This window comes from Rhinolophus sinicus, chromosome 9 (assembly GCF_057876585.1).
Source record: "Rhinolophus sinicus isolate RSI-liver-muscle chromosome 9, RSI-T2T, whole genome shotgun sequence".
Classification (NCBI taxonomy): Eukaryota; Metazoa; Chordata; class Mammalia; order Chiroptera; family Rhinolophidae; genus Rhinolophus; species Rhinolophus sinicus.
In genome coordinates this window covers 35,101,921-35,124,622 of record NC_142509.1, presented here as the reverse complement: position 1 = coordinate 35,124,622, position 22,702 = coordinate 35,101,921, and the positions used below count along the sequence as shown (strand labels likewise).

The window sequence follows — 22,702 nt, the reverse complement described above, 5'->3', positions numbered from 1 at the left end:
TTCCTTTCTCGGGGGACTTGCACTTTAACCGGGGCTCTCAACAATCAGAAAGCACCTTTGTGGCCCCAAAGCAGGCTTGCTCGATGGTGGGGTTTTCGGCCCTGTGCTGGGTGAGCAAGCCAGTGTCATTCATGGGAGCCTACGTGTCATGGCAGAGCAGAGTCCTGCTCACAAGCACCCTGGCAACATGTCTATGATGCTGGTGTTTGGGGTGTGAGTATCTCTGGGGTGGAGGTCTGGCATCCCATGGATCCCAAGTGTCCCTTCTCACTTCCCTTTTCCCTCCCCTCTGGTGATTCCAGCAAAAAACCAACCAGGGAATGGGAGCCCCTGTCTGAGCCCAAGGTAACACCTGCCTGCCTGCGCAGTAGCCTCTGCCGGGGCCGGGGGGGCGGGGGCAGCTGCAGAGCACGGGGCATCCCCACCCAGGCGGACATTGTTTCCTGCTGTGCCCAGGTCCACCTTGGGCCTCTGGACACAGGATGAAAAAGAGGGGCATCCAGGGGCTTGGACCCAACAGTGGGCCGTGCATGTGAGCTGGGCTGTGGGTGCATGGCGCTGCACCCCGATGGCCTGTGAATTCACCCAATCAGGCACCCACATATGTTCAGTGCACGTCAGTGGCATTGAACTCTGTCACAGGACCCCTTGGCTGCCGCTGCTCTGGGTCGGTGTGGTCAGAGCACAGATCAGGCATACTGCACTCTGTGGCTGTCCCTTATGGCTCTCCAGCTTTGCCCTTTTCTGATGGGTTAAGGCCTAGCAAACAAGTCCCCTTCTAGCCTGCTGCAAATTAGTGTAAGAGCCCTCTGTCCCAGTCAGCCATCGCTCTTCCAAACTGTTACCAGCACCTCCCAGACAGATAAGCATGTTTGTCCCTGTAAGACTGAGGTGACACATACGTGGCACCCATTCTGCCACTCGTCCCCCCAGCGCCTGTGGCAGGGTAGCAGCCCCAGCACTGTTCCCACTGAGCCCAGTTTGCTACCTCAGCCCCAGCTGGGAGCTCCAGGCAGCCGTTTCTATGATTTAAAAGCAGCTTTATTGAGACATAATTCACATCACATACAATTTGCCCATTTAGAGTATATAATTCAGTGGTTTTTAATATAGTCACAGAGTTGTGCAACCATCAGTACAATCAATTTTAGAACATTTTCATTAGCCCAAGAGGAAACCCTGCACCCTTAGCTATCACTATCCAACTCCCCCGTTCCCCAGCTACCATTAATCTAGTTTTAGGTTCTACAGATTCGCCCATTCTGGACACTTCATATAAATGGAATCGCACAGTATGTGGCCTTTCGTGTTTGGCTTCTTTCACTCACCATCATGTTTGCAAGGTTCATCTATGGTGGAGATGTCAGTGCCTTGTTCCTTTTTATGGCTGAATAATATTCCATATCAAGGGACCACATTTGATTTCTATTCATCTGGTGATGGACAGTTTCTACTTTTTGACTGTCACGAATGAGTAACGTGGCCATGAACATTCCTGTACAAGTGGCAGCTTTTTCTATGTGTTAGCAGTTGGCTTATGAGAGGAAATTTATTAGCTCTCCATACCATAGGAGTTGGGGCTTATACGGTAACATAGGAGGAACGCTTGCTTGGCGATTATTTATCCTCTTCTGGAGCAGGGAAAGCAGTAATTAGCAATCCGTGCCAGTCATTGACAGCCTGAGAAGGCAGCCAGATGCTCCCAGACGTCTGTGCAGCCAGATAACAGGGTGGTCCCGCCTACAGTTTGAGCCGCACAGGGTGACGGGGAGTGGAAATGTAATGGGCTGGTCTTTACTTGGCCTTTGTCTTCTCAACCTCAGTTTTAGGGTTTGCCTCCCATCTGTGAGCCAGGCTGGCATTTTTGTTTTCTGTTTTTTTCAATGAGATCAAAATTGCAAGATACCAACAGACTGAGATTGGCCCAAAGAGCTTTATTGCCCTTTTATTCCCTTACCTGCAATCCCAGCAACACTTGGGGCTTACTTGCTCTTGCCCTCAGCCCCTGAGTGGGATGCTTTGGTAGTCCAGATGGTCCAGCACTCTGGAGCTCGTAGGCCTGAGTCAGTTGTTGGAGGCCTTGGTCCCACGGCCACCATCTGTCTGCAGCAAGAGCAGCCGGTAGGAGCAGGCAGCTGCTAGGGCAGAAACTGAGGACCCGTTTGGGCATCTAGTGACACAGCTCTCCTCCCTGGGAGACTTGACCCCTTCTTCTCTGGCAGAAACATAAAGCCCATGAGTGTGATTTTTAAACAAAGAGGGCTTTCTTCCTAAGAATGTACAGACATCACGTTTTCCTTTCTCTCGTGCAGGGGCAGTTTCCCTTCTGGCTAGGGGCACACAGTGCACATTTGCCCTGTGTGACAAGCCCAGTGGCTTCCCTTCGGGGAGGCAGCTTTGCCTGATGGTGGCAAAGGGTGTGGGCCTCTCCTTAGGGATTTTCCTTCACATCTCCCATCACTGCACATGTCTGTCACCCAGGCATCTCTAGCTGGGGTGCTTTGGGATATGGCTTCTCCAGGACACAGGGTCACCTTTCCTCCCACCACCTTGGTCTGTCCTGCACTGATGATTACATCGCCGAGAGGAGGGCCCTCCTCTCTATCCAAAGTGTCCCTTAGGCATGTGTGCTGGGGCAGTTCTGTTGACAGCTGTTTCCTGAAGGCTGACTATGTGCTAGGCCAAGCCCAGGCAGTCCCCCTCGCTGCCCCCAAGAAGTTCACTTGGTGACTGAAGACAAGTGTCATGGTTCCTGCCCTGCAAGAGCTTATAGCCTAAAGGGCACATGTGTGTGGGGGGTGGGGAGTGGGGGTGGGATGGGTGGGGCCGGGAGGGAGTTGAGATACCTAAAAAAAAAAAACCAGGCCGCAAAGTGGGGCCCACACAGTACTTACATGTGCCATGATTTTGGGTGTTAGGCAGATAGATTATTTTTATAGCTCCTTGCTATTTTTGGCAAACGATGTTGGTTTTCCATTTACAGAGGGGATACAAAGTCTCCTTTGAAAATTATATGTAAGGAAGAAAAAAAGGGGGACAGAATCTACAAGAAGAGGTTAAGTAAAGAACATTCCAGGCGGTGCGGGAACACGGAGACGTTGGGGCAGGGCTGTGCCAGTATTGCCCCAGTCCTAACGTAGGTTTTCTGTTCGCTGAGCAGGAAGCGAGGCAGCGAAGACGGCCTCCGGGGCCCCGACCCTCCCCCCGTGGGGGAGGAGGAAGTACTCTTGTGAAAGGCGGTCCCTGCGTGCAGAGTTGGGGGGCCCAGGCCCCCGGCTGCCGCGCACGCATGCATCGGCCGGATGAGGCGATGGAGTAGCCGCGGGACTGCGTTGACCTCGCATGCTGGCGTCTCACCTCTGGGGGTGCGCACCCTGCGTTTCCATAGCAGCATGTCCTACGGAAACCGAGCACGTGTGTAGAGCCTTGGCCGTCATCTCTGGTTGTGTTTTCGTTTTTCCTTTGTTGTTTTAAAGGGAACAAAACAAACAAATAAACAAAGACTTGACTCCATGACGTCGACCTTGGCCGCTGGCTGGCTGAACGGGCGGGTGTGAGGAGTTGCAGACCCGGAGTCCTGTGCATTTGGGGACAATTGCTTTTTAAAACGTTTTTATGCCAAAAATCCTTCATTGTGAACTCAGAACCATGACACATATACCACGTGAATGTGTGTGGGGTTTGAAAATCGTGAAGAACTGGCAGAAAACTCCAGGGGCGTGGTCTGACACCACAGAGTGAAGTGGCTGCATTTGAAAGCCAGGGGATGAATGCGGTGTGACTTCTGCAAACCCCAAACGTCAACCCTCAAACCACACCACCTTCCAGAACCATGGACTCAGGAGTCAGGGTAGGGCTCGCCCTCAGTAGCTGCGTGGAGCTTTGATGCAACTTATTTGTAAGAAGGACTTGAACATTTTTCTACGACTAGAGTTGTCATCAGGAAAACGGAAAGGGCTTGACTTTTAATTGTTTAACAAGGGGGATTTTCCAACCCGAGAAGGGCATTCGGTGGTTGTGGTGGGAGAAGTTTCACGTTTGTGACAGCCACTTAAAACGGGTTTCTGAAAGAGTTGATTGAGCTCTCTTAGTAAATCTCTTGTTAAATTACAAAAACTTCAGGGTAATGTCTACACTTCCATGTACATTACATGGCTTAAGAGTAAACACAATTTTTCAATTCTCCAACTAGACTGAACTCCAGAGTAGTTCAGAAATTTAGAGCTTCCAGGATATAGTCCACAGCTTTAGGCATGTGAATGGAGTTAAATGCCAATGAAACCTATGCTTGTATATTAGCAGCTTAGCTTGTTTATAACCTGTGTATTCTAGAGACTGCTAAGGTTTTGTTTTCTTCTTAAATACTAGCTGAGTGCTATAGTTAGTGAAACACTTAGTCCAGTTCCTGGAGGGCCAGTTAGAAAATACTTTCATTTGACTGAAACACAAATGATCATCCTTACCAGCAAAGCTCTGTTAGGATCGACATGAATTTCGGGTACTCATTGAGAGAAGGCTGTTGAAACCCAGAGCAGTCCTTAGGGTCCAGGGAACCAGGGCTTGGCATAGGGTGTTCCCTTCTGTAGCCCAAAGTCCAGAGAGAACAGGTTGATTTTTTTGACTTCCACCTAATATTGGGAAGTTTGGTTGCAGTTCAAGTGCAACTTCTTCCAGAGCCAAACATGGGTGAGTCTGAAGTTCAAGCGGTAAGAAACTGGAAGGACTTTGCCCCAGGAGATTCCCAGTGCTTTGTAGAACCTGGCTTGGCGGAAATAGTTACTGGGCTCGGATGTGCGTGTCTGTAGTTTCTGTCTGATCAGCGTTGGCACGAGGACTTGCAGAGACAGAGAAGGAAGGCCGTGGGCTCCCATGCCCGGTGTGTTCACAGAGCACCGGCGTTCGTGGCTTCCATAGATCTTTGTAAGCTCTTGAATGTCACTGGAGCCAGACTTCCTGCTATCTTATAAACAGTACAGAATTAGGGACTGCTGGTTTCCTAGAGCAAAGGCCACCGTCTGATGAAGGTTCCTCTCGCCTGCTGTCTTTCTTTTTGTGACCTAGTACTTCCTCTTGCCTTCCTGCACTTGTTTAAATTTATGGGCTCCGCCCCTTCCGGGAGCAGAGGGGGGTCTGGTTAGTTTGCAATAAGCACCTTGCAGTAGTTAAAGCCAGGGGGTCCTTAGTTTTGGTCCCAGCCTGTCTGTGTGGACTGTGGCCTGGCTGAGTGGCTCGCCCGGGGAGGCTGGGCAGCACGCAGAGCTTCTGCAAATCTCCTGTGTTTACATGACCGCATCGGGCAATGCTATTTTTCCCGCACGACACTCTCCAATAAGGTTTCCTATGTGGAATGCCAGCCATCAGGCAGCATCCAGCTGTTCAGGTGGGTGGGTTGAGGGAGGTCCAAGTTCATAATGTTTTTGTTTTGTTTTGTTTTTTTACAAAGAAAGCTGTGGAAAGAAACCGCCACCCCCAAAAAGTATAAGCAGAGCGGGCTGTAACACAAAGCATTAACTACCACTCTCTTGGAGCACAAACATTGATTTTATAAAAGCCAGCTCTATCAGGAAAGGGGAGAAGCTGTTAGGAGCAGCTTTATCAGGTGAGCAAAAAGGGACCCATTAGTTTCTTCCATTGCTGGCTTATCTGTGGGTCCAATTTGGTGTAAGCAACCTGTGGCCTTGAAGGAAGCACAGGTGCTCTCCACATCTTTCCTCTGCACTGTTCTACTTCCCCCATCTATTCCGTAGGCTTACCAGTGGCTCCCATAAAGCCTTATCTAGCCCCTTGTCAGCACTAGGGGCTGGAGAGGCTGTCTCCCCACTGGTCCAGCCTTTCCCGTGAGTTAGGGCTCCCATCCTCAAAGCCTTTCTGGGAAAAGAAGGTGAATACCTCTGCATTTAGACACATAGGCTCGACCTGTCACTCTCACCCATCTTCCAAAGGGGAGCTTCACGTTGCCAGGGGGGGAAGAACGATGACCTCCACTTGCTTCTAAGGTGCTAGGGATGGTTTCAAGGTTGTCAGTTCCCATCCTCTCCCCAGCTTTACGGGCTGAGTTTTGTGGGGCTGCTGACTGCTATTCTGTGATTGATTGATTTATTGCCCGATGCTTCTGTTTATTCCTGATCCTTTCTACTATGCATTTTCCTTTTATCAGGTGTACAAAGTTAAATACTGTGTATTTATCACTTAAAAAAATACATGAACTTAAGGGAAAAATAAGCCTTTGGTGTTTTTCCACAGATGTTTAAGCTTCTCTGTAAACTTGAAATAAACAGACAGCAAAATGGTGCAAAGCCTGGGCCTCTGGGATTTTTCTGTGGGTCGTTGTTGAAGTCAGTGCTCTCTAGGACGTCTGTCCTCATGTCTGTTTTCCTTCCTTAGGCTGACGGCGAGATCAGATGCCCGTCAGGGCTACTGTACCCAGCATTACATTATTCGTTGCTAATTTAAGCATGTTCTAGTTCGTGTCTCGCGACTCAAAGTGTGGTCCCCGGACCAGCAGCAGCAGCATCACCTGGGAGCGGGTTAAAAATGCAGATCCCCAGGCCACACTTGAACAAGATTTCCCAGGTGGCTCACCTGCACGCTGAAGGCTGAGGAATCCTGCTCTAGCGGGCAGGTAATTGCTAGATTCTTCATGAGGAGACCAAACCTGTCGGAGCAGTTTTAATCACACATTGAACAGGTCCTGTGGGCAGGCATGCTACATGACCCTTCATCCCATGTGGTAGGTATTAACCCCATGTTAGGGGGCCTCTCCTGTAAACACGCTCAGAAAAGTGAAGTCCTTTGTCCTAGGGCTCTGTGTGAGTTTTGTCAGCAGAGCCAGTGTGCTGGAGCGCCTCAATGGGCACTGGTTTTCATGGCGTCTGGAGACCGTTTTAGAATGGATGCTCTCTCTGGACGAGAGGCTGAGTGGTTTCCTGCGTTCCACTGTCAGTTTAGCCCTGGGCATCGCCTCACTGGCTTCGCACCCATTTTCAAAGGACAGCAGATGCAGTCTGCAAGATTCTGGTTCCATGGCTGCAGAAACACAACACTGAAACTGGCCTCTGCGAGTTAAGAGCAGGTGTTCCTGTTAGAGACCCCACTGGGAACCTGATGAAAGCTAAAAGAATGCACACAGGTACATCGCTTGGCAGCGTTTTGGAGGTTTCAGAGACTCCCAGAAGCCCATCCCTAGATGCAAGGTGGGAAGACCCCTACTTAAGAGGCAGCGCCAGGGAGCCAACAAGTGGTGCAGCTGAACGCAAGATGATTTTGGTGAGTAAAATACACAATGCCACCCCCACCCCTCACCCCATACTGGCGTTAGCGTTCTATCTTTCAAAAGGGGAGGCTAAAAGGAGTCTCCCCCACTCCAGTAACCATCAATCCTTTGCCTGCAAGATCAGAAGCCATTTCTAAAAATTCCAGCTCCATTTGACCAGTGTGTTCAAGCAGGCATTATTTAAAAAGCCAGCATGAATCAGATTTTTCAAAAGGGTTCAGTAAACTCCCCCCTCCCCCCCAAGCAACAAAAGCCCAGGTTGGTCATTTATCCAACAGAAGCAGAGCACTTTAAAAATAAACGTTCCTTTAGTATTTGGAAATGAATTCGTGATGAAGGGGAGGGCAAGCTACTTTCTTAGGGGAGTTCCTGAACACCTGGTGCAGAAATAAGTTGGTGTGAAGGCTAAGCTAGAAATAGCTTCATTAACCTTTCAAACCGGTGACAAGGTAGGTGTAGGTGGTGCTGCTTTTGGATGGAGACTTCTGGAAAGCAAATGGGGAGAAGGGAGGATAAGCCGTGTTCATGTTACCTGAAATTGTGTTCCACTCCCTAGAGTGGAGCACAGGTGAGGCAAGTTGTCACAATAGGAAAAAAATCTTGTAAACTCTACAAGACCAAAGTTCTTCAGCCTTGAAGAGAATGTTAAAAATAGGGGGGAAAATGCCTGAACTCCAGCAACGAACTGTTTCAGGAACCTTTTCTGAGCACAGTGAGCTGGGACAACAAATGGATTTACGGTCAAAATAAAAGACAGTAGAAGGGAAGTTGTAGCTCATGCTATGAAACCACACAGACAAAGATGAAGAAAATCATTTGTTTTAATGTTTGGTCCTCTGTTGTCTCAAGGTAGCTCTTCTCAAAAGAGAAACACGAACTCCGCCTCCCGGACACAGTCTCTGGTTGGGGAAAAGGAAGAGCAGCGCTTTTTGCTGCTGCGAGTCAGGTGACCCCCAGGTGTCCTTGCTTTCTGTATAAAGCACTGGAACGAAGCTGCTGGGCCTGTCTTGCAGGGTCTGTAGAGGGGACCTTGAGGAAAGCCGGCCCTGGAGAAGGCCCCACCATGCAGTCACAGCAGTCACTGCCCTCGGGCCTTAGCTCACCGGAAGGACCCCAAGTTGAGAGAACAACAGAGTCAGCCAAGGACAGACCAGTAACCCACTGCAGAGTGCTTTCCTATGCAAATCCTACAACACAAACATGGGAAGAGCTGGGCAACCTGGAAGTACTTGTGGAGTGGAGACTGACTCAATCTGGAACTTTCTCTGGGTTGCCATGGCAGCCTTTTCTCCTTTCTCTTTGCTCTCCACTGCTGTGATGAGAGCTGTGAGGAGCACAGCTGTGGGGTCAGCATCACCGGTCTGTCTCACTGATGATAGACTGCAAAGAACGATCAGCTTATTGTTAATTGACATGGATAAATGTACATCTACCTTGCACTGCGCGCAGGCAAGCCTGGAGCACTTGGGGCAGGCGAGAGCCAGGTGCTTTTCCTGAGGATTTTGGACAGCCCTTCCTAACCGCGTGTCCGCAAGTGGGTCCTAGTGCAGTGGTCTCAAAGCATGGTACCCAAGCCCACTTGTTATGCGAGGCAAATTTAAGCAGTATGTGGACATAGATTTTGTCATAATATTCATTATCATAACTAAGCTGAGATGTCACTCATGAAAATGAGGCTCAGTTTTAAAGAGGGAGTCGATTTGAAGAAATGTATGAAGTAAACACTAGCACAGATGGTCTAGAAATGGAGCAGATGACAAGTGGCGTGTGACTGCCTGGGCTGATGACACACCTCCGTAGCACCAACCTGTGTATTTGGACTGTCCTGCCTGCGGAGTTCAGGAGGTGGCCTACCTGCTCGTAATCTTCCACATATTTGTATTTCTTCTCCCGATAGTAGAATCTTTTCTTCATGCAGTAGAGGACTATGATGTCACACAGCACTGTCGCCTGCGTGTAGCACAGGGTGAGAAAGAATGAGCCAGGATGCTTTAGTCCATTACTCCCACAAAGTCTGGAATCTTTCAAAGAAAAGAAAGCCTCCGCCATCTCCCGGGAGAAGGCTAGGCCCTGAGGGGCACGGTCTTCGGGAAGGGAAGGTGGGCAGGCACGATGGGGTAAAGGGAACAAGCCCAGAGGGTAGAGGGGAAGAACCAGGCAGTTAGCTGAGGGGCTCAGTGCACTGTGCTAACGACCGCTGAGGAGGCCCCAGCCCCAGGGGCACAGACGGAGACATCCACGTCACTCACCACGCCTAGGAGCGCCAAGCCTGAGCCAACGTTGATCATGGTTGGGATAATGTCAAATTTCCCAGCCTGCACATGACGGGAGAAAAAAAAGAAAGAGTTGCATGGGGTGGGCGAGAGCAGATGAAGCGTGGGGACGGTCCCCTGCCCCCGGCCAGCCTAGAAGAGGACTAACGGTCTGCACGACAGGACTCAGTGGCCAGGGTACCTTTCCAAACACAACGATGTCAAAGCGAATGCCGTAGGCCTTGATGAGCGTGCGGTGCTCGTTGCCAGTCAGGTCACTGTAGTACTTGGCAAACCTGGGGACAGGAGGACAGGTGAGAGGACCAGGCACAGGCCAGCGTGAGACAGTGGCTGGACCCAGCCTTGGGCCGGATGAGGGATGTTCTGGTGGAAGCCTCGCCAGGCCCTCGCAGAGTTGGCGCTGGCCACAGATTCGCTCTGCCTGCTGGAGATGACCCTTGAGCATTTCGGGGACTCTCCCGGCTCACAGGCCAGGCAGCAGCAGGGTAGCTCTTGACAAAGAGGGTGCCAGGGCCCCAGGGCACAGGATGAGCTCCCTGCTATTATCACGATGGCTTCAGCCAGAACTTGCTCTAAATGTCCTTCCTTCCTGGCGACTGAGCCACCTGCCTCTCTCAAGGACAAGAGGACGCGGCCAGCAGCAAGTTCCAAGACTGGGGGGGGGGGGGGGGGGGCGCACACCAGTCATGAAACACAGCATCATCATCGGACATTTTCTTTCTTAATGAACCAGTGATCCATCCCTGGGTGAATGGATAAATAAAACGTACATTTTCACAATGGGATATGATTTGACCATAATCAGAGATGAAGTGCTGATGAGTGCTGCAAGGAAGACCCTCAAAACATGAGGCTACGTGAAGGAAGAGTCACACAAGGCACCTTTTGTATGATTCTGCTCACATCAAAGACCAGAACAGGCAAATCCATAGACACAGAAAGTAGACTAGTGGTCGCCAGGGGCTGGGGTAGATAGGGCAGCTAAAGGGGTGATGGGAATGTTTTGAGGTGATGAAAATGTTCTAAAATTGACTGGGGGTGGTTGCACAACTCTGAATGTACTAAAACGATTGAATTCCACACTTTAAATGGCTGACCTGTCTGGTATGTGAACTCCGTATCAGTAAAGCCATTACGTAAAAAACACAAGGGGAAGTGGTGGGGGGAGGACCATAAAACCCGACACTATTTGTTGCCCTGTGTTACGCAGGGGATCCACCAGGAGCCTAAACTCTCGCCCATGATCAGTCCTGCCCACAACTTCCACGTCGTGGTCCAGGCCTGGGGGACTCAGGTGGGCCTGATGCTAGCAGAGGTCAGGGAGATGGGTGTCCTCGTGAGGGCCCCATCGGCTTCTCTGTTCTGGGGTTCCAGACCAAGCTTGAGGTTTTCCACAGTGGCTTCCATAAGAACTGTGTAACAGCAGAGATAGAGCAACACAGATCTAACTCCCTACTAGGAAAAAATTCAAGTATCTGCCCTTCTATCAGTGACCAGATGGTTCAAAAAAAAAAAAAAAAAGACAGCAGATCCTACATACCTGCATTTGATTCCGTGCGTCACCACTAGAGGGAGACAAATGCAACATAAAAGCACCACTGACCTCCAGTGGCCCCTCGTGGGGCCTACTTTTAAGACTGGCTATGCGTGTGAAGGACACAAAAGGCATATGAAAGTGTACGTGGCTACAGATTTTACTGCCTCAAGAAAGTGGCAGATGTGACCCTGGCCCCTTGCCCTCTCATCAGATTACCAGCTGTACTGGGTTAAATATTATCCCTCCAAATTCATGTCTATCTGAAACCTGTGATTATGACCATACTTGGAAATGGGTCTTTGCAGATGTAATTAGTTAAGATGAGGTCATTAGGATGGGCCCTGAATCCAATATGACCAATGTCCTTATAAGAGAAGACACAGAGACAGACACAGGGGGAAAGGCCATGTATTGACAGGAGTGATGCGTCTACCAGCCAAGGAATACCAAGGATCGTGAGGAGCTACAAGAAGCTGGAAGAGGCCAGGAAGGAGGCTGGTCCTGCTAACACCTTGATTTCGGGCCTCTAGCTTCTGGAACTGTGAGAATAAATTCCTGTTGTTGGAGCCACCCAGTTTGTGGTAATCAGTTACAGCACCCTAGGAAACTAATACATAGCACTTTCAGCAGGAAAATACCAGCTGAAGGCTTTTCCTGAGGCTAAAACCTGAATCCTCTGCACATTGGAGATTCCGGGGGGCAGTCTCAGTCTTTGAGAAACTAATTCCTGGGTCAGGCCCCAGACGCCTTGGGGCTGGAGGGTCACAAGCTCACCCACTCCTCAAAATGAGTGAGCAGACATGCTGGCTGAGGCTGGCTCGAGAAAGCTAAAGCAGCCAGCCTATCTTGGCTGCTCTGAAAATTGTCTCAACCTGTTTCTTAAGGAAAGGAAGACCCTCGCAGGCCAGGATGCCACAGGCACAAGACCCCGCTTGGAACACTGTCCCTGACACATGGCCTTGCCACCTGCCCTGGGAGGCTGCCTGAGTGCTGGTCTTTGGTGGGCGTGGATTCCCCCACTCGGCAGTGATCCCACCACCGTCACCCCAAACACATGAGGGCCCAGGCTCACACCCACCTGAAATTGTAGCCAGGGGACACATTGTGGTCCATGTCCCGGGTGTCCAGGCGGCGGAAGGAATACTTGGGCAGGCAGTAGGAGGCGGCTATGTCCAGGTTGCAGTCCCATCTGATCTGGATGCCCATGATGCCTCCCTGTGGGTTGCAAGCAGGGGCAGAGGAAGCTTTCCTCAGAGCCCGTTCTAGAATGGAACGCGTCGAAGGCTGTGTTAGAAAAGCCAGGGCCTGTGTTTACCTCGACAGCCATGTCCTGGAAGCTGTGCCCTGCCGCCTCCACTATTTTGCCAAGACGGAATATGGGGCAGAAAGGATCTGTTGTCGCATTATAAATGCATGATTTGAGGTAGGTGGTGGTGATGTTGGGAAGAATATTCCTCCTAAAGTCGGGAGGAAGCAGAAAATAAAAGCAAGGAAAATCTTAAAAAAAAAAAGAGCCAGAAGTTTCTCCAAGACACTGGTGAACCCCCACCGCTGGCCACGACTTACTTGCTGAAATTAAATTTGGGATACCAGATGTTGTTCTTAACCAAAAGGGTGAAGTTTTCTGCAGCCTTTAAAAAAGCAGGTCTGAAAAAAAAATTACACTGTTAATTATAACATAGTGTTATTGTTACTATAAGTACAAATACATGTACACTCACATACCTATGGAATATTTTTCAAAAGCATGTACATAGGTGTCTTACAATGTCATTGTCAAAAAAACAGTGAAACATTTCTAGCATTTTCTGCTGTCCTCTGCATAAACACTAGGTCAAGAAAGGAGACTACAGACCAAGCCTTCCGGATTCTTCCTCTCATGGCCTCTTGCCCAAAGCCAAGGGAATTGAAGTGCCTGAGGAACTGCTAAGGAGTGGCCTTGCTGGAAGTCACTCAGCTGTTGGGGTTCAGGGAAATGCTCAACAGACCTGGTAAATTCACCTATTGGCTGGATCCTGACCTCTCAAAAATATACAAAAAGCGGTGTCCGCTGGCCCACAGCTTCCTCAGAAGTGCCACATCAGTTCCTGGCTGACAATACGAGTGGAATCTGTCCCCAAGGGGACCCCACTTCTTTGATGGATTTCTACAGGAGAATCTGGCACTGTAGGCTGACCCCTCAATGGGGGAGGCTTCCCCTGACCCAGATGCAATCTTTGAAAATTAGAAACAAATCTTCCCAACCCTGAGACTGGAGCAGGGCCAATGACAGGACCACACAACAAGGAGGGGTGAGTTTGTCAGCACTGCTGACAGCTAAAGACCGTGACCTAAAGACCAGCTAAACACACATCTCTGGGGGCTTCAAATTCTCTCATCCTCGTATCCAGGGGATGGATTGTATCAGGGTTTTTCAAACGTTTGTCACCCCTCTACCATAACCTTTCCCCTATGTCTGTGCATCTCGCATGCAGTACTTTCAGTGGCATTTAGCACATTCACACTGTTGTGCAACAATCACCTCTATCTCATTCCAGCACATTTTCATCATCTCAGAAGGAAACCGCGTACCCATTAGACAGTTAACTCTCTGTTCTCTTCTCCTCTCAGGCCTCTAGCACCACCAATGTACTTTTCTGTCTCTGAATTTATTCTGGATATTTCATATGAATGGATGTTTCATATGCGGTCTTTTGTGCCTGGCTTTTTTCACTTAGCACCATGTTTTCGCGGTTCATTCATGTGGGAACCTATTCCTTTTTAGGGCTGACTAATATTCCATTGTGTGGATGGAGCACAATCCAGCTCTTCATCTGTTGATGAACATGTGGGTTGTTTCCACCTTTAGGATCAACTCACTTTTTTACCGACATTCATTTTGAAATGAAACTTTCCATCTTGGCCATAAAAAACATCATTTGCCACAAGTTAAGAGATCATGGTTCAAATAAACATAGCAAAGTCAAAACAGTGTTACTAACAGTTGTAGTTAAAATTATTGTCTGTCCAAGGTGCTGATGAGGGTGGGGGCTTGTTCTTTATGAGGAATCAATTTAAGGCACTGAGAACTATTTCCTGTTAGTGAGTTGCAATTGACAGAGTCCTAACACAGAAAGTTTATCAAGACAAACACTGACCCACCTCACCACTGATGGATGCTGCCTTGTGGTTGAGAACCACCCCAGGGAAGCCCGACTCCAGACACCAGAAGCACAAGACCACAGCGCACAGGCTTCACTCACACCCCTGCTGCCTTCCCTCCGGCCTGAGAACCAGAGTTTAGGGCACTTCTTTCCCCTGGTCAGGACTCACTTGGGTACATGTGTGTCATTCTCCACCGGGCACCAGGCTTCCACCTCGCACGTCTTCACAGTCTCATCGAACTGCACGCATCTTCCTGTTGCGACTCCTACAGGGGCAAGGAGGACCCAGGACCACAGGTGGGCGCCTGTTTTCTACTTTTGTGAAGTAGAGAGTGGAAGCCTCACCGTAGCATTCTATGCAATCAGTCCTGAGCTATTCCAACTCTGGGATTTTGTGTCCAAAAATTGGAATTGGAGGACAAGGGCTGCCTGAGTTCTAGGCACATCTGTTTTGCCGATTGCTGATACCAAGCCACAGCATAGGGCAAGATCTGCAATGGCTTCTGGGGCACAGACGGCAGATGACTGTCGAGACGGTCCTGCAACATCTCAATTTGGATATCAGGCTCCCCCAGGTCATGTGAAGGCACTGGGGGCACAGGGGGGATTTCTTTATCCTGAGATTTCTCTACCAGGGGAGCCCACAGGTAAGGTTGGGGCTGCCGTCCCCAGGCTGAGCGTCTGCTGAGGGATTGCAGCCACGTGTTCCTACCATTGCTGTGGGTGCCTGTGGAGCCCGCAGCACAGTCAGCATCTGACTTACACACCGTGGTCTTATCTGGAATCTGGAGAAAGAAGAATGAGAGGAAACAAGTTCTACGTGGTCCGGCCCCAGTCACAGTAGGTCAGGCGTGGAGAAGGGGGTGTGAGGCCAGAGGTTCTTCCCAAGAAGCTGCCTACCTCCGGACAGAGGCCCTGGGTCTGGTTCAAGGTGATGATCATGTTGGTCATGATGAAGAGGGAGTTTTCCTCCTGCAGAGTGGGCAGAGGGGGGAGAACGCTGCTGTGTTACTTTTGGAGGAGTCAAGCGAAGCCACAAAGAAACCAGGACGTTCACTTAGCAGGACCGTACCTTTCACTTCTCCCACATGCCATGCAGAAAAGAATGAAAAAAACTGATCTTATGGTCTCCCCTCCTCTCCTAGGAGAGTTTATAACCGAACTGAAAACGGGGACTCCGACAAATACTTGTGTACGCATGTTCACAGCAGCATTACTCATCCGAGCCCAAAGGTAGAAACAACCCGTATCTATCGACAGACGAATGGATACAATAATTGTGGTCTGTATCTATACGTGGAATATGAGAAAGCCATCAAAAGGAAGGAAGCACTGACACGCACTACAACATGGATGAACCTCAAAAGCGATGCTAAGTCAAAGAAGCCAGTCACAAAAGACCACGTGTTGAAGGATTCCACTGATTCGAAGTATTAAGAAGAGGCAAATCCATAGAGGCAGAAAGTAGATTAGTGGTTGCTGTGGGGTGAGAGGGAGGGTAGAGTGGGGAGTGACAGCTTGATAATAACCAAGGGGTTTCCTTTGAGGGAGATGGAAATGTCCCGGAACTAGATTGAGGTGATGGTTATGTGCCTCTGAGTTTTTCACTTTGAGATGATTAACATTATGACATATGAATTTCACCTCAATTTAAAAAAAAGTCTATCACCTAAAATGTTTCCTTAATAAAGTCTGACTTGTTGAAGGAAGAGCCAACAAGTGCTCAAAACATCTTCTGTCAACTGGATGATCTCGGAGGCACGAAAACAGGAGGCTTTAAAGGTCTCACATTTGGCTGGTTTTCTTCCCTAACCAGAATTAAAATAAATAAAACATTCTAGAGAAGACTCAGTCAGGGTCAGCAACTGACACTTGTCCCTTTGAGAAGGTTCCATTTTTCTCATAAGTAGGAAGGGGCCAAATGATTCATTTATTAGAATTTCTAACAAATTCAAGAGCAATTTGCTGAGACTAAAGAATTGCTAATCATGTCTTCCCAGTATAAGGAGTAAGACAAAGACCCCAAAGATTCTAGCTGGACTCCCCCTCCTCGGGCGCTTCCATTCTAAAATGAAATGCCAGGAGCTTTCTCTGGGCATCTCAAAGTCCTGGGAAGACAGGAGCCAGTGCTGGGAGCCACCTGGGGGATCGGAGTAACTCGCGTACCAAGGGGTTTGTAGGTATCTCCACCCCCAGGTCTGACAAGGTGGTGGAAGCTTTGGGAATAGCTGGCATTTTCCAGAGAAAGACCCAGAACAAACCATGTTGGGAGACGAGGAAATGACCATCAGAGGAGGCGTGAGGCCCGAGTTTCTCTCTCCTGGCACCTGTTAGGTTCCCAGGTGTTCCATATGTAAACACACTATTATTTACCTGGTGTTTACAGAAGGCTGCTCCTACGCCTCTCCTGAGTTAGATACGAACAATTCAATATGGTTTACTTTTTCTTAAGTTTAGGGAAATTTCAGTCTGGAAATGAGACAAGTAGATGTGATACAAACAGACGTTTGTGTTCCACTTTGCAGAAGCCAAGGACGTCATGAAAGCTCATGAAGAGAGCCTTGTGGAACTCACACAGCCCCCAGCCCAGATCCAAGATGGAAGGCAGAGTTGCTGCGTGTTCCTTGCCACTGAGGGGCAGAAGCCGGGGGCCCGTATCCTTCCTTGGGTCTAGTAAATAGACTGAGTGATATTCCCAGAGCTTGCCAGGACGAGGCCGTGCCTGCATAGGAAGCAGAGGTCTCTGTTGAGACAGGTACAAGCCAACAGGACCAGCTGCCTCCCGCCAACTACAAATCCCTTGTTCCATTTGACCTTTGTGGCTCATTAGCTCTGTCTTCTCTCTGAGAAATCCTGCAAGACCCTTCTCTTGAGAAGGCAGGGAGAAAAGAACAGAAAATGAACACACTTGAAGGAGTTGCTGAAGTCCTTGCTTTCCCTCGCAGAGCCGTGTTGACAGCTTCCCTGCCTTTAGCCACCCGTCACCCTAGCACATAAGCCTTCTGGAGGGGTATGTTGGGGTTTGGCCGTGTGGACCACAGCCATTACCAAGGTGAAAGAGAGTCAATATTTAACTGGGAGCTTTGTGGACTAACAGACTAGAGCCTAAGATCCTGCATCAAACATTTTCTTGCCTTTGTTCCTGATGGAATCCTGTGCGGGTATGTTTGTTTCCTTCTTGTTTGGCTTTTGCTCTCTAGTTGCTGTGAAAGTTTTCAAGACTATCTGAAGAGGTTTACCTTGTGGCTGTACAACCAGAAAGCAAATACAAAATGTGGAAACGTGTTATTTCCACCGGAATTTTTCCCAGGAGTTAAGACATTTGTCTTTTCACCTTTCAGGGCTTGAGACAGACTGAAATATCCATATGAAAAGCTTTCTGTGTTTTAGGCCAGCCATGTTCTAGAGCTAAAGAAACATAGCTGATTGAACGTGACCTCTTAGATCGTAAGCCAAAATCTATCTGTACTGCTTTCTTGGATGAAAACAGTCTGGGCACTGGTGACGTTAGAACGCTGGCCATGCCAATCATTAAACAGGTGTGCAAAGTCAGCAGCGAGAAAGGAGCTAACGAGGGGCTTTAGGATTAAACAGATACAGCGGGCAGCATACCTGAGCTGGAATTACGTAATCGGCCACATCCCAGATCCGGAATCCCAGGTCAGAAGTGTTGGTCTTAGTCACGCCCTTGGCTTTGGTAGTAACTGAGCTGACAACAGAGTCCATTTCCTGGTAGCCCTTTTCCCACACAAACACCCACCTACAAAATAAAACAGGCCTCTTGAATCGCAATTAGGATTTGATGTATTTAAGTTGATGTTAGGGAGCTTCTCTGATAGCCAGAGGCTGAAGGTACCGCATTCACTAATTATGTGACTTTGCAAAAGCTGCTTAACTTCACGGGGGGTGGGAGTCGGGGCTCCATTTTCACTTCTGCAAAATAGGCAGAGCACCTAAACCACACGGTGGTTTGTGGGAAATTAATGAGATGATGCAAGTAAAGCACTTAGCGCAGTGATCAGCACAGAGAAAAATGCTCAATGAATGCTGTCTTTATTAGATATTTGAGCACTTTGAATGCACTATGACCTGCAGAATCACTAAGAGATAATATAATAAGTTATAATAATAGTCATCATTTGAGTGTTTCTAGGTGCCAGGCACTGATCTAAATTCATCATCTGTATTCACTAATTTAATTGACTACTTTGTAAAGCAGGCATCATTATCTCTATTTTACAGAGAAGGAAACAGACACAGAGAGATTAAGTCCCTTGCCGAAAGTCACACAGCTAGTGAGTGGCAGAGTCAGGATTGGATTTCAAGCCTTCTGACTCGGAAGCCTCTTCCCTTGCTCTCTATGCAATACCCCCCTCTAGCAAAAGACACCTTTCAAATAGCTTTCTTCATTTTTTCTTTTTTTTTAAATTGGGGAATACTAGGGAACAGTGTGTTTCTCCAGGGCCCATCAGCTCCAAGTCATTGTCCTTCAATCCAGTTGTGGAGGGCGCAGCTCAGCTCCAAGTCCAGTTGTCGTTTTCAGTCTCAGTTGCAGGGGACGCAGCCCACCATCCCATGCAGGAATTGAACCGGCAACCTTGTTGTTGAGAGCTCGCGCTCTAACCAACTGAGCCATCCGGCCGCCCCTCCGGCCACCCCTCCGGCAGCTCAGAGGCAGCTCATTGTCTTCAATCTAGTTGTGGACAGTGCAGCTCACTGGCCCATGTGGGAATCGAAACGGCAACCCTGTCGTTCAGAGCTTGCGCTCTAACCAACCGAGCCATCCGGCTGCCCCTCAAATAGCTTTTTAGAATCGTTTTTTTTTATCCTCCATGAATTCAAGTCACATGTATGCTTCTTTCCTCTGAAGTGGGGACATTACTATTAGTATGAATAATTAAAAATCTAAAGGCATTGACACATGATGGTTAGGACACTGGAAAACAGGCTGAAGCCAGGGGATCTCCAGTTTATGTCTCAGCTCCACCACTCACTAGGCATAACTTTGGCCAAGCTGCTTAACTACTCTGTGCCTCAGTTGCTCCCATCTATAAGATGGGAATGATAACAGGACTTCATACACAGGAGTGTTGTTGGGAGGTTTTATAAGTTAATGCATGTCAAATGCTTAGAACAATATTTGTGAGTCACCATCTGACGGGGGGGTAGGGGGGTGGGGAGAGGGCTGAAATTGGCCATGATGGGAGTATCCCACACCATGGAAATTGGCCAATACTTCAAATCAGAACTCTTCCCCACCAGAGCTATTGTTAATCATCTACTAGTGGCTAGTACTGTTGTTATTTTTCTACAGTCAAGAAATGCTAGCATCCCTCTCCCCTCCTTATAAGCCCTAGATGCTGAGACTTCAGAAATTCACTGGTTTTGGTTACTTTTTATGGGTTTGTCTGATCTGAGCAGTCTCCAAATTCATTGCCCATCTTAGAGATGGGCTTTTCCCCTACCAAGTCCTCTTCTTCAGGGAGTCTAGGAATTCAGCTGCAATATAAGCTTCCCTTGAGTTCTAGTTGGATACATCGAAGCTTAGGGCAGGAAGGTCATTATTATTTTACTACTAGTACAGTGAGTTGCTAAATCAGAGACACATTGTTTCATACAATTTCCTTATCATGTGATTATAACAGAATTAGTTAACTGAGAAATGCATGTTCATCTTTGTTTGAGGAAGGACTGCTGTAGGTCATGAAGATGAACTGGATCCGGAAATTAAGAGATGAGTTAAAAAAAAAGCCCTTAATTTAAATCCTGAGTCAGTTTTGATCATAGCAAGATGGATGAAAGCAAAGCATTTACCACTTTAAACATTCTCATCATCCAGGTAGATTCCACTTCATGGGAACCCTAGAAAGCTGTGCTGCCCAAGAGAAATATAACACGAGCCACATATGTAATGTAAAAATTTCTAGTAGCTATGTTAAAAAAACAAAAAGAAACATGTAAAATTAATTTTAATAATATATTTTATGTAACCCAATATATTTTAACATGTCAATATAAGATATGTTAGTGTGATATTTTACTGAGTTTTTTTTTTCGTACTATGTCTTCAAAATCCAGTGTGTATTTTACAGTGATACCACATCTCCATTTGGAGTAGGAACATTTCAAGTGCTCAATAGCCACATGTGACTAGTGGTTACCATATCGCACAGTGCAGATATAGATACAGTACTCCCCCTTTATCTGCTGGGGATATGGTCCAAGACCCCTAGTGGATGCCTAAAACTTCAGATAGTACCGAACCCTGTATATACCATGTTTTTTCCTATAGATACATACCTATGATAAAGTTTAATTTATAAATTAGGCACAGTAAGAGATTAATAAAATAGAACAATTATAACAATATACTGTAATTAAAATTATGTGAATGTGGTCTCCCACTCTTTGACAACCCATCTGATAACTGAGATGGCTACTAAGTAACTAGCAGGAGGGGACATATATAGCATGGAGACCTTGGATAAAGGGATGATCATGGCCCAAGTAGAATGGAGCAGGGCCTTTGAGATTTCATCATGCTACTCAGAACGGCGTGCGTGCAATTTAAAAGTTATGAATTGTTTTTCCTGGAATTTTCCATTTAGTATTTTCAGACTCTGGTAACTGAAACTGTGGAAAGCGAAAGCATGGATAAGGGGGGACTAACCGTAATTTCTGCAGTCTAGAACTTTGCGGGTACCCTAAGGGAGATGTAAACTGATCCTCCCATAAGCATCAAAAGCCAAGAGGAAAAAGCTGTATGAGAGCGCCTGGTTCCAAACGCTTGAGGTCCAACTCAGCAATGTGAGCTTCGTTAACCAGCTAGTATTGGGTCTCAAAATTTAAGGGGTCATCACAATCACTGGAGGGGTGAGGAGTTCATGACAGGACTTAATGAAACTTAAGTCCAAACCTAGGGGTTGGCTAGGTGGTTCTGATGTAGAGTCCACACCTGGAAATCCATTTTATTGAATACTGTCAGTATCTACTGCTGCTGGGCTCAGAGATGTTAGAGACCAAACCTGCCTGATCAGGTGAATTCCCTTGGGCAATGTTAACAGATTCCAAGCACCTCCTCCCCCCCAGGTTACTTTTAAACAATTCCTCAGGTGAGTCTCTCATGATCAGGTAGATCTGGGAAACACTAGGACGCTAGTTCCCCAACTTTGCTGCACATCAGAATCACCTGGGTCGTTGGTCATACTCTATAGCAATGAAATCAGAAGGCCTGGGGATGAGAGCCAGCAGTCGGTGATTTTTAAAGATTCCCAAATGGTTCTATGTGTAGTTTGGGGACCACTGCATTAGGCCTTTTAAGAAAAGGAAAGACTGAGCAGATAACACCTGTCAGCTCAGCAATTGTAGACACCATAATACCCCAGGCTGACCTTGAAAGCAGGCCCAATTGGTAAGTTAATTTCCACCTCCTCGCTCGAGTTTTATTAAATTGTAAGCGGTGCATTCAATTACAATCAAACATTTGGTGAGGAATGTGATGGCAGGACATATCTAAGCTAAGAGGGCAGCATCGGGAGTGATGAGGCTAACGGCAGGTACGTACCTATACCAACAACGCCACAAACCGAAGGAAGTGAACGTTAAATGCTTTTTGGAAGTATGACCTCTCGATTATCTTGGGTTACCACATGGTGCTGAAAGGACAGAACCGGAAGCCACAGACCCAAAAGGAACCATGTGGCAATCACAAATCTTGGTTTCTGTCAGCAGATCATCAGAATGGGAAGTGAGTAACAGATTGAGACGTTTCGGGGGTGGGGGGGAAAGCGCTCCCCCCATTCCCAGCCAATGGACATCATGGAGCAGATCAGAATGACAAGAAGCAGGAAAGGTGAGGATGAAGGTCTAGCTAGGCTTTGCCCTTAAAATACAACATCAAAGCAGTCTCCTGGCACAGAGCCAGTTCCTCCGTGGGGTCCCAGGAGGGGTGTCACCGGCCTCGGGTCGCTACCCCCTGGACCCCACCTGGAGGGCGCCCGCCGGGCTCACCCGATGACCTAGGTGAGGATACGCAGGCGCACGGCGAGGACCCGAAGGGGGCAGTCCCCCGCGATCGGGTTACCCCTGGTCCCCGGACCCCGCGGGGTCGCCGCCCACCGCCGCGCTCACCCGATGACGTAGGCCAGGATGAGCAGCTGCACCGTCCGGTTCATGAGCCCGACTTTACGGCTGCGGATGAGCACGATGCGCGGCGTGTCGTACTCGAACAGGAAGGCCGCCAGCACCGAGCAGCAGCCCGCCATGGCTGCGCCCGCCGCTGCCGCAACGCCGGGGCTCGGCTCTCTGGGCCCAGCCTCGGGACCCGCCGCCTGGCTTCTCCCGGGAGCCCCGCCCATGCAGCCCAGGCGGCCGGCGGCGCCATCGTCCGCGGGGGGCGGGGCCGGAAGGAGGCGGAGCGGGCCCTCGGGGGAGGGGGCCGGGCGGAAGGCGTGACGTCCCCCTCGGGTATGAGCGA

The 22,702-nt window shown here is 48.7% G+C and overlaps 3 protein-coding genes across 12 annotated transcripts in view; 2 read left to right on the top strand and 1 right to left on the bottom strand.

Moving 5' to 3' along the window:
- Positions 1 to 6,297, top strand: part of CAMKK2 (calcium/calmodulin dependent protein kinase kinase 2) — a 46,677-nt gene extending 40,380 nt beyond the window's left edge. For 2 of the 5 annotated variants that reach the window (XM_074321759.2, XM_074321757.2), the window contains 2 exons: positions 303 to 345; positions 3,161 to 6,297. In XM_074321759.2, the coding sequence (XP_074177860.2) occupies positions 303 to 345; positions 3,161 to 3,319 (202 nt within the window). In that variant the 3' untranslated portion in view covers positions 3,320 to 6,297. Of the gene's footprint in view, positions 1 to 302; positions 346 to 2,983; positions 3,136 to 3,160 lie in introns of those variants that run through there. The other 3 variants (XM_074321760.2, XM_074321758.2, XM_088801031.1) reach the window with 2 other exon arrangements.
- A 1,779-nt stretch (positions 6,298 to 8,076) lies between these two features.
- Positions 8,077 to 22,583, bottom strand: P2RX4 (purinergic receptor P2X 4). The gene is made up of 12 exons (XM_019733952.3): positions 22,357 to 22,583; positions 17,839 to 17,986; positions 15,127 to 15,198; positions 14,939 to 15,011; positions 14,396 to 14,492; positions 12,650 to 12,730; positions 12,399 to 12,540; positions 12,162 to 12,298; positions 9,728 to 9,821; positions 9,523 to 9,588; positions 9,128 to 9,223; positions 8,077 to 8,653 (listed from the first exon to the last, which is right to left on the bottom strand). Exons 1-12 carry the CDS (start codon positions 22,581 to 22,583, stop codon positions 8,627 to 8,629), a joined length of 1,260 nt encoding a protein of 419 aa, XP_019589511.3. The 3' UTR covers positions 8,077 to 8,626.
- The window catches only part of IFT81 (intraflagellar transport 81), a 148,825-nt gene continuing 148,064 nt past the window's right edge, over positions 21,942 to 22,702 (top strand). For 3 of the 6 annotated variants that reach the window (XM_074321753.2, XM_019733941.3, XM_074321747.2), the window contains exon 1: positions 21,942 to 22,078. The gene's annotated coding sequence lies outside the window, so the exon portion shown is untranslated. Of the gene's footprint in view, positions 22,079 to 22,556; positions 22,693 to 22,702 lie in introns of those variants that run through there. The other 3 variants (XM_074321750.2, XM_019733939.3, XM_019733943.3) reach the window with 1 other exon arrangement.